This window comes from Cenococcum geophilum, assembly GCF_001692895.1.
Source record: "Cenococcum geophilum 1.58 unplaced genomic scaffold K441scaffold_27, whole genome shotgun sequence".
NCBI lineage: Eukaryota > Fungi > Ascomycota > Dothideomycetes > Gloniales > Gloniaceae > Cenococcum > Cenococcum geophilum.
In genome coordinates, this window is record NW_027137585.1 from 146 (window position 1) to 11,450 (window position 11,305).

General features: G+C 46.7%; 3 protein-coding genes across 3 annotated transcripts; 2 read left to right on the plus strand and 1 right to left on the minus strand.

The window, feature by feature from the left end:
• Positions 1-2,235: 2,235 nt before the first annotated feature.
• On the plus strand, positions 2,236-3,288 carry K441DRAFT_723223 (uncharacterized protein; the record flags this gene model as incomplete). The annotated part of the gene is made up of 1 exon (XM_067654083.1): positions 2,236-3,288. One exon carries the CDS (start codon positions 2,236-2,238, stop codon positions 2,830-2,832), a length of 597 nt encoding a protein of 198 aa, XP_067502776.1. The 3' UTR covers positions 2,833-3,288.
• K441DRAFT_678217 (ABC bile acid transporter-like protein) lies at positions 3,287-8,562 on the minus strand (the record flags this gene model as incomplete). Its single annotated transcript, XM_067651140.1, has 13 exons — positions 3,287-3,502; positions 3,665-3,904; positions 3,979-4,058; positions 4,117-4,158; positions 4,218-4,481; positions 4,548-4,760; positions 4,810-4,876; positions 4,935-6,897; positions 6,954-6,980; positions 7,031-7,490; positions 7,546-8,059; positions 8,107-8,412; positions 8,470-8,562. 13 exons carry the CDS (start codon positions 8,560-8,562, stop codon positions 3,287-3,289), a joined length of 4,485 nt encoding a protein of 1,494 aa, XP_067502777.1.
• A 2,428-nt stretch (positions 8,563-10,990) lies between these two features.
• Positions 10,991-11,272, plus strand: K441DRAFT_422099 (uncharacterized protein; the record flags this gene model as incomplete). Its single annotated transcript, XM_067641551.1, has 1 exon — positions 10,991-11,272. A coding segment is annotated over one exon (282 nt), but the record flags the coding sequence as incomplete, so codon positions are not given.
• Positions 11,273-11,305: the final 33 nt, after the last annotated feature.

Consider the following 11,305-nt stretch of genomic DNA (forward strand, 5'->3'; position numbering starts at 1 on the left):
CTTCTTCTAATAATCGCTCTAAAGTAAACCTTTATAAGGACCTCCATAATTACCTTATAGTTAACATTAATTATACCCTTTACTATATCCCCTACTACGTCCACTATATATTTAATTAGTCCAGTTATGATTATATTAGTCGGCCGGGTTAATTAAGGTAGGTTAGAGTTAGGCGTTAAATTGCTATACTTCTTAAGAGCGTAGAGTAGTACTAATAGAGGATCTTAATTAAGTATATACTCCTTTATAAGTACTTATAGGGTTAAAGAAAGCAAGATTATATTTTTTAATACCTCGGCATACGCTAATAACTTAATCGCGTAGGCTAAGGTCCTCTTAATATAATTTAGATAAACCACACTAAATTATCTAAAGTTAATTAAAGAGCTTTTAAAGATAATTAAGCTAAGAGACACCTAGGTTCGTAGTAATAATTCTTAAAAAGGTAGTTTCTCTCTACTCCAATATATATTACTACTTATTCTCTTCTATTTTAAAGTAGCATCTTATCTTATATATCATTTAGTTAAAATTATATCCTTTTTCTACTAAATAATTATAATAGAAGGTACTGGCGCGGCCCTTAAGTATAACGGAATAGGCGTTATAATATTAGTTAGGTTCTAGTTTAACCTTTTAGCAATAGTTATAGAAGATACGCAGCTTTAAATTAAGGATATTATATAGTTCCCTACTAAACTTCTTCTCCTAGTCTGTATAGAGCTTCGTAAGCTCTATAAGTATTTTTAAGGTGCCTCCGAGTAGTATTAGACTATATTAAAATTACATTAGAGATTAAGGTAGGAATTGCTTTATAGGCTGTAGTAGAGATATAGGGCTTAGTGGAATACGGCGTGGTACCTAATCTTCCTATAGTAGAGTTTAAAGGTTATTAAATCGCGAAGCAAGGGGATCTTGCGCTTGCTCTTAAGGGGTAGTGGTTAATATTACTAGTTAAATTAGTAGATCCTAGGGAGCTGGAGATAGAGGTAGAAGCGATAGATATAGAACGTAAGAACTTATGCCTAGAGTAATGGAATTAGAGCGCGTTTTTATTAGCGTATTATTTAGATTCTATTATAAGTTAAGCTTTCTTTTAGTGTGTAGTTAGTGCTTAACCTTTTATAGAGTCTATTTGTGCTCTTCTTTTACATTAATAACTTGCTCCTAGATATTATCTCTAATAGCACCCCTATCTATAGGGATAAATACTTTATTCTCCTAAAGGAAGTTATAGAAGTCTTATACGACGTCCTTCTTCGCGAGAGCCTATATTTCCTTTATCTATCTAATAAAGTCCTCCTTTATATAATACTATAGCTCAGTATTATTATATTCGCTGTCTATATAGTATACTATGCGGTATACTAAGAATCTATTTAGGTCCTATTCCTTAGCGTTTATAGGGTTAATATCTATATCCTATATCTCCGGGTTAATGCTTTTCTTGTACTTTTTTGGGTAGGTTAATGCTATAGTAGGTATAGAATTAACGGGGTGTCGTACGTCGAAGGTAGGTAGGGTTTTTGGCTTTATAAAATCTCGTAGGTTTACTGTTAAAAGGTAGGCAATTAAGATGTTATTAACACGTTTCAGATATTAACTTTAGGACTATAGGTTTAGTAACACTTCTAACCTAAAGTACTTAACTAAATCTTTATATACGTAGTTATTTAACGCGTTTTAGACGTTAATTTTAGGACCATAGGTTTAGTAATACTTCTAACCTAAAGTACTTAACCAAATCTTTATAAATATAGTTGTTCTATATAATAGACGCAACTTAGTATCTCCTAGTACTTAGTAATACTTCTATTATTAGTTTTCCGTAAGTCTAAGGTAGCATAATATTGCCAGGATCCATTCTATATAAGCGCATATAGCACCCCTACATAAGACTCTCTCTTCTATTTAAAAACCTAGCTGCTCTATAGTTAACTGTATATTTAACCACTAATTAGTGTTAGAAATATAGAGTGACTTACCAATAACGACTACTTAAGTAGGGTTATAGTGATGTTGGTTGATTCTTATTAATAGGAATGAGGAAAGGGGTAAGGAACTTAAGGTTCCTCACCACGCTAGGGCCACGTCGACACGTGACGGCAATATGCTTCATGCGACGGCAACTTGCCTCATTCCCGACAATAATAGATCAATGGGAATATTTGAGTCATCAGGGAATATGTGCGGTCTCCTTAATATGTTGCAAATATCTGCGTCACTGACCAGACTATGCCTGACATATCTCTGAACTGCGATATCGGCGGGACATGGTATCGATCCGGGAACTACGCAGGTTGCTGCTCGACGACCGGCGCTTCCTGCAACACAAGCTTCATCTACGAAAACACCGACGACTCCAACCTCCGCACCGACATCTTCTGCGGCATTTCCTCCCTAAACTGGTCCTACTACCGCGTCATCCCACCCTACCTCCTCCTCCCCCTTGAAGCCAAGCCCTCTAACGGTCCGCAGCACGCGCTCCCACCCCCACCGCAACTCCAACTCCAACTCCAACCTCCCATACTTCCACTCCCGCCCAAAAAAGCACATCCTAGATCGCCGGCGTCGTCGTCGGCCCGATCTTCCTACTCAACCTCGTCGGCCCTCGGCATCTGGCTCGTCTGGACCATCCTACTCAGAAGGCGTCGGAACGAGGCTCAGGCTCAGGCTCACCCAAAAAAGCACATCCTAGATCGCCGGCGTCGTCGTCGGCCCGATCTTCCTACTCAACCTCGTCGGCCCTCGGCATCTGGCTCGTCTGGACCATCCTACTCAGAAGGCGTCGGAACGAGGCTCAGGCTCAGGCTCAGGCTCAGGCCCCTTTAAGCCCGCCGCCGCCGCCTCAGTCGTATGTGCCGTATCACCACCGTACGTGGGTGGAGTGGCATCGCAGTGGCAGCAAGGCGGGCAGATGAAAGGCGGGGCCGGTTCCTGGGCCGCAGCCGTTTGCGGCGGAGTTGGGGGGCGGGAGGTGAGGTAGTGGATGGGATGGAAGAAGGAATATATGCGTGATGGGGTTTGGATGGGGATGTATAAGTGTGTAGGTGATGGTTGAACAGCAGATTACGGAGGACGGAGGACGTTACGATGCAGCGGGTGATTTATCACACATGCACGACGTAGATGATATTATAACGCAGCGTTTTAAGAACTCCGAACCGCATGAGAAGTCGTGATCAATCAGTCTAAACACCCCCCTCTTTTTTTTTGGGGGGGGGGGCCTATCCCTGTTCTTCTCCCCCGCAGCCCGCCTACCACATAATCAGTCGTCTCGCAGCAATCACCCCAACAGTCCGCCAAACCCATTCCTATCTCCCAGCATATCCTCCGCCTTGCCGGCCTCGAGCACCTTGCCCTTCCCTAGCACGATGCAGTAGTCCGCATTCCGCACCGCCTCCAGCCGGTGCGCGATGGTGATCACGGTGCTCTCTTTCATCTCCTCACGCAACACCTGCTGGATCCGCATCGCCGTGTCCATGTCGATGGATGCCGTGGCCTAGAATGACTCGCTCATTAGCAAAGCCCGAGCCAAGACGACTTCTCGACATCAAGTAGGAGGGAGCAGATGTAAATCGGTCCAAGGTCCTGCGTAACAGAGCAGCGAGGAAACGCCACGGGAAAGAAAGGAAAGAGAATAACGACAGGACCGTTAGCTCACCTCGTCCAATATCACCACAGCACTGCGTCGCAGCATCGCCCTCGCGAGCCCCACCAGCTGTCGCTGTCCCTGGCTCAGGCCTCGCCCGCCCGCCTCAACAGTCGTGTCGAGCGTCCACCGGTGGCGGCCTGCGATTTTGAGCAGGACGGACTCGCAGGCGGCGTCGCTGTATTCGGAGAGCGGGTCCAGGTTCTGGCGCATGGTACCCGGGAAGAGGACGGGCTCTTGAGCTAGGAATGTCTGTGCGAGGATGATTAATTGAGGTTTGCAGGTTTGCGGGAGTGATGGGTGAGGGATGGAGAGGGGAGGCTTACGACGCGTTTGCGCAAAGCTTGGCGGTCGACAGTCGAGATGTCTACGTTGTCGATGAGGATGCGGCCGGATTCTGGGACGACTGTGAAAGAAGTTAGTAAAGGGCGGTGCTGGGAATATGACACGAGCGGGCTTCTTACTCGTGGCGAGTAGCGACAATGCTAGGGTACTTTTGCCGGAACCTGGAATGGAGGTCAGATAAGACTTCGCTATCTGACATAATGAGGACCCTTCAACATACCAGTCCGGCCGATGATGGCTGTGTTCGACCCTGCCGGAATCCTGAAAGAGACTCCGGAGAGAGATGGGTCGAGATGCGGTGCGTACCGCATTGTCACGTCTTCGAAAACAATATCGCCTGAAAATGATGGCCACCAAGCTGGTGGGCTTACAGTTCCAGGTGATTCTTTTTCCAGATGCATCAACTCGACTACCCTTTCTACGGAGACGAAGTCCATTTGGAGTTGACCGTATTGCCTGCAGAGGGCATGTGTGGATGTGACGACTATTTCCATAATCAGTTCCTATTGCAAAAGTGACCTGCAATGTATCTCAGTATCTTTGGGCGTACATTTTGATGCTGCAACCAACACAAATGCGGTAAGACCCGGTGAAACGCCCGAATAGAGTGCGAGCAAGGTCAAAACAAGAGTTGAGCAGGCCGAAAGAGCATCAAATCGGTACATTAGCCATGCTTGTAGACTCCAGTAGAAATGATCCATCTTTTGAAAGGTATCCGTTACTTCAATGACCCGATCTTGAAAGCGATGCTGTGCACAAAACGCTTCGAGTTATATTAGTATAGGAACACTTTTTGTATTGGAGAAGCATACCTCTAACAGTCGTCAACCCGTCCAGTAAAGCACCAAAGTTGGACATAAGTGGGCTCAAAGAGACCATCTAGGTTTCTATTATTAATCCTATGCAGATTTTACTTCGGAAGTCGGATTTTACAAACCTCAAGTCTCCGCAAGCTTTGGGACGTGGGAAGGAAGCGCACAAAAATGAGCACAAAGGCAGTGGTTAGAGCAAATGAAAAGATCAGGAAGACCGGCGTGACCGATGCAATGACAACAACGGACGAGATCCATGTAATGAAGATGAAGGCTACGCGACAGAATAGGCCGCTGATGTTGCCATCAATTGTGTTAATGTCGGACGTCAAGCGATTCATTAGTNTGCCAACGGGAGTAATGTCGTAGAAGCGGAAGGTGGCATGGGCGACGTGATCCATGACATCTTTAAACATTTGTTTTCCAGTAGAGTAAACAATGACGGCCATAAATCCATAAACTACGAGATACGCGATGGAAACAGCAGTGGCGAACAGAAAGAAACCTATGAGCCAGGGCCGTACATTAGTCTCCGGGGAAGGTAAGTCGTCAAAAAGACCAGAGGTCCTCCGTTCTGCAGGTTTGTTATATGCTTCTCCCCATTGCTTAATAAACCAAGTCTCGGCGATGTCGATGAGCCGATGTAGTACTATTATCCATATCAAAACAAACCACCATTTGAGCTTTCCGGCTTTGATGTACTCCCAGTAAATTGATGCCTTCACTCCTCCATGCGCTCGATGCTCCTCTTCTATGAATTTCTCGGGAACAGCAGCCAACTGCTCTTCTTCACGTGTCTTAAGGTCAATTTCATCTCCGGGATCGGATGATTTGGTCTTATGCAGAACATTAGATAACTGGGCCTCGGGATCGAAAACGCGAGCTCTGCCTTCAGAAATTTCAATCAACTGTTTTGCTAATCCACGACATAGCTCAGTGCGATGAGTAACGAGAATGGTGGTTCTTCCTTCCAGTAATGGGCCCGCAAGGCATCTCCGAACGATTGCCTCGGCAGTTTGATGGTCCAGTGCAGAGAGGGGGTCGTCAAGGAACAGAATCCGAGCTCTACTGTAGACAGCTCTCGCCAATGCCACACGAGCTTTCTGTCCACCAGATAAACCAATACCATTTTCCCCAATATTTGAGAGATCGCCATGCTTAAAGTTGGCCATGTCGGTGACCAGCGCGCAGGCTTCCAAGACTTGCTTATACCGGACATCTTCATATGAAGAAGAGAAAAGGATATTTTCTCGTATGCTCATGCTTTGCAGCCAAGGAGTTTGCGCACAGTATCCAACCATTTCATCAGGTCGAATGAGTTCACCATCTCTTTTATCGAGCTCACCTAGTAGAGCCTGCAACAACGCTGTTTTGCCTGCAGCAACTTCCCCAAACACCACGGTTAAACCAACGGGAAATTTAAGAGTGATGTCTTGCAAAACATTGCTACGGGCTCCTGGCCAAGCGAAAGAGGCACGCTTCAATTCAAGCTGAGTTGTTGTGCTCGGTGGCTTTTCGGTATGGTCTTTTTCCGGCTCGCTCATGAAATCCTCTATGCGCCCCACAGCAACTGAAGCGTTCAGCAAAACGGTTATCAATTCTGGTATCTCGCGGAGGTTTTCTTCCAGTAGCCTGAAGAGCTCTATAGCAGGGAAGGCGATGTCGATCCGCAGGGGCAAGCCAGCCAGTGACGTGTAGGCGTAAAACGCAGCAACCGGGAATAATCCACTCGCAAAAATGTTTGTAAAGTTTATCATGATATTCAATAGACTGGTAATGATCCGTAGGTTCAGCTCGCGCTGTCGCGCACCCATAATACCTTTAAGCCAGGCATCTTGCCATCCGTACCAGCGTAGATGGCGAATTGCTTCGACGAACTGGGAAATCTTCTGGAGTTTGCCGTCCGTTGCCGTTCTGCGCACTCCCTCCCAACGCAACAAAGCTCGAGCGATTAGGGCATTAATCGCTTGAGCGGCGAGTACGGTGAGGACACCCAGAAGGCATGGCCAACCGATCAGCCTCCAAATAAGGACGACGGATAAAATAAGACCGAGTGGCTTAGTTACAAGTCTCTGGAATTCCCAGAATCTGGAGAGCTCAGCGTTAGTATTGCAACCCAACTGTAGAACGACGCAACTCTATACCTCTGTGCAACCTCATAAACGTCATTTCTACCGAGCAGAGTAAGCAGTAGGCTTCCAATAAAGCTGTGACGACTGACCGCATGAGATTTAAGATTTTTCCCATGGATGCGGGTTGGTTAAGATCCTCATGAACAACATTGCGCTTCTTCGATCTGAATGGTGCTGTGAGGCAAACATGCACTTTTTGCCACAGTAGCGATGGGTAACTTTGCCAGCCTTCCTGATGCTTCAGGCCACCATTCATATTCTCTTCATCACTTTCTTCTGAGTCTGCTTCAGGAAGTTCTTCCGCCGGCACGTTTTTACCAACACTGAGGATTTTCCTATTCAATGTTTTCTCGTATAGCATTGTGATCATTTCCCCTCTGGATCTCTCATAAGCACGCCTGCTGAACCATAAAGAAAACACTGAGGATTGGGCTGCCACAAGGCGTACAGCCAATGACATGACAGCATACGTAACCGATGTGCCTTTGGAAGAATCTCGGTCTTCCATAGAGCGAAGTAGTTGCTGCAACAGAACTGGGGTTGAAAGATCTAATCTTGAACTTAGCAAGTGGCAATGTGCATGGTGAGTTGACACCGTTCGTACTCGCCAATAGTTCTATAACGCCAAGAATGGAAGTGAGCATAAGATCAAACCAATTGGCTTGAAGTAGCCTTCTCACAACCGAGCCATACAGCTCTCGGAACGCATCATGCAGCCTCCTGTGCTGGAACTCATAGGCTAAACTCCAAACATCTTCATCATTGAGCTGTCTCTTAGCACCTATAGAGATTAGAGGTGCCATCCACGAGACGGTCATGAACTGCCAGGGGGTCAAATTATCCTCTGGGCTACGTAGTTTAGGATTTGGCGGCTGGAAAGCCGGGCAGATCTCGTCACCTGGTAGCTCAGGGTCTCGCATAGGCATGCACAAGATAATAACAGATCCGCTGAATGCCGTGACCGGTCCAAGGATTGCTAGTACATCCACCGGATGCCAGGATGACCGAGTGTGAACCAGTACTATGAGCTGTGAGACCAGAATACTGACATAAAGAATAAGCAGGGAGAAAGGGGCGGTGTTAGGGCGTTTAAAGGTAATTAAGACGCCCGACGCAACCTTGATGTTAATAAGTATAAAATCATTACATTGCGAGGAGAACATACCCATGCTACAGCAGGATAGATATCAAGAAAATCGCGAGACAGGAAAAAGACTATTAGAGCCTGTAACAAAAGCCCAATAAGTGGTACGGCGAGGAGAACAGCCGTTCGAAACTTTGGACGCCGAATAATTCCTTGGGTAAGCTCATCTCTAGGCGTCGGCTCTGTGATAAAAGATTTCGCCCACGCTGGTCGATGGATATGCAACAAACTAATAACATATCCGAGGAGTATGCAAGCTGCTATGACAGCAGGGAGTGCTGAGATAACGGGCAGGAAGCAGTTGTTGAAACGAGCTTTTGCCGGGTCCTATCTTGAATTAGCAAATGACTTGCATGCTTTCTCGGCAATGTTATCATTCAATACCCATATAGAATGACATTGAGGGAACCCCATAATCCCTCGAAATTGGGCGGATGGGGCAAACACCATCTGAATTTTTTGCCCCATAATATTCATGTTAAGCGGAAGAGCTACTTTAACGGATAACGAATGGGTTCCCCCGCCACCAGACAGCAAGCAACAAACAGGAACTTCTTGAGTTATTGGCGAAGGTCATTGAGTCAGACCGCACAATAATTGTCCGATGTGACTCGGTGAAGGTAAAGGTTGCACTACCTATGTAGGCTGTTTGTGGGCCGCAGGTGGCCGTTTCCGAGGTTGGTGAGAAAGGCACTAACCAAATTCGACCTACTAGCGAGATCCTCTTCCCCGGCCACTCAACAAGCCCACCAATTAAGCCCACCAATTAACTCAGGCGTTTCATAATCCGTTCGCCTCGAGCTTAGGCTTATGTATGCTTGTCAGAGGCTGCCATCTGACTGCTCGACCTAGCGCTTAGTAGCACAAGTTAACAGTAGACCTCAGAAAATCTTACAATCTAGCTCATATTGATAACATTTACATGCTCATCAACTCTATATCATTTCATTAGAAACGAATTCCTATTTGCATGTTTTCTGTTCAACCTATTGCCAGAAGCTCGAATTGTCCAGCAGACCCTTGTCATCGGGGCGTCACGCAATCCGCACATTTGTAAGACCCACCGATCATGTGCGAGGGCGCATTTAGCTGTGGCATTTCCTGTGAGTAGAAGGTTTTTGTATGGAAATGGAGAGAGCCTCGTGGGTGTGGCTGATGTACCTGCATGATGTCCTGAAGCAGGGGGTTTCACGCATTAACCGCGCGGTATGGCTAAGCCTCCTAAGTTCTCATGCGAACTCATTGCAACCTAGCCGTTCTTGAAACTCTTTCCTCTAAATTTCTATCAGTTTTAGGAAGGTAAAAATGCTGGCATGCGGCAATTACTATAAAAAGAACGACTACCAGCGAAGATCAAGTCGATGACCGCTCGCTGGCCAATTGCATCAAGCGACATATTGCGGCACAGCAAGCGCGTTTTAAAAAATCCATGAACCACATGTGCCAACACAATACGAGTGGCTTACACGGAAGATGGAAGTCAGCTCAAGCTGAGGGGTTTGAGGTGCCACGGTGCACAGCCCGCGTGATTGCAGCCTTGTCTACCAGTATCGTCCAGTCCCAGGCGACCTAAATGCAACCACGAGGCTGCCTCTCAATACTTTCTCCAAGCCATTTTTGAGATGAAATTCCGTCCGCAGTCCACATAACTTGTATCTCTTCTATCGTTCAAAAGTCCTACAGAATGATTACCACCGCTGAAGTTATCAGCGCACTTACCTATCCGGAAGATGCGTTCACCTGTATCGCTTCAATCGCTAGCACTCGATGTATGGAAATTATCCAACTGAACAGGCATGAAAGATTTGAGAATATAAAGGCCCTTGCTTTGACGGACAATCTGAAGCTCCTCAGACAGAGATTGGATCAAGTTATCCGTCTCGTCCTATGCGATGCCCATCGGAAGGAGGATGTGGTCCAAGAGTACATAAGGAGGTGGAGCGAAGACCAAAACGTAGAAGACACTGAAGAAGTCTCGAGCTCAGAGACATCAGAACTCAGTGGCAGCAAAAATGATGACTCCTCTGACGAAGTCAACTCACCGCTGGCGACCGCCGGTCCTTCAACGTCTATTCGGATCCCAAATAGGACAGGCAGGCCCAGTTTCCAACCTCAGCTTTTCTACAGATCGGCAGATGGAAATAGCATTCGTACTTCTCATAGCCCTACCTCCCGGGACACAGTAACTCGGCCGGCCCAAAAAACTCCAGGCTCAACACCAGAGAGAGAGCCTCGGCCAGTGAACGCCACTTACAACCCAGAGCGGCCCTTGCAATTCAGGGACGATCGTAGCTCTGCATCGGGATTCCTTGCTCCCCCATATGTGGTTCGAAAGAGAGCTGTAAGCGACCCAAATATAACGACCCTACAGAACCCAAGATCAAAGCGCCCAAAGACTCTACAAAAGGGAGGTAATAGTGCACCGATGCTACGGACAGGCAGAACTATATCTCTTCAACTGGAAACCCCAACCCGAACCCGTCCAAGGACCGGGCCCCGACGGATGCCAGGGCACTTATCAGACGATGATGGAGAAGGAGAGACACGTATTGTATCAGATGATTCCGATGCAACAGCTATATCGAACACAAGCAGTCCGGGGCCCGTTCCTATAATCGATCTAACTAGAAACGAATACGTTGGAACCACGACCACTCCACCGGGGCCTAAAACGCCACGAACCATAGATGACAAGTTAAGAAAAATAATAAAAACAGATTTGCCAAGCATGAGTCAAGAACAAGGGACCGTGTACATCTTCCGTGATAAAGATCCTAGGCGTTCTAACCTCCTAAAGATTGGTATGACGAGACAAGAGATGACTGACCGTCAGACCGGAGTTCAGCGAGAGTGCAATATCGTCCTTGAGTACGTATATGATACGCTACCGTTAAGCAACTACGGAAGAGCGGAGAAATTAGTACAAGAAGAGCTCGCATATTTTAGGCGGCCTTATACGTGCTCTAAGCCAAACTGTGTTCGTAATCATAGGGAATGGTTCGAAGTTTCAGAGGATCTTGCGAAAAGGACCGTAAAGCGGTGGACGGATTTCATGCGCCAGAACCCGTACGGTGAGGACAGAAAACTCAAGAAAGAATGGATGGTTAAAATTAACAAGATGGGCCATCCTGAGGAAAACGAAGGCATGAACGACCATGACCTTCGCTGGCGGCGCTGGAAACTCGTTGAGCCGCCGTCACGTCTCGTCCGTTTGCTTACA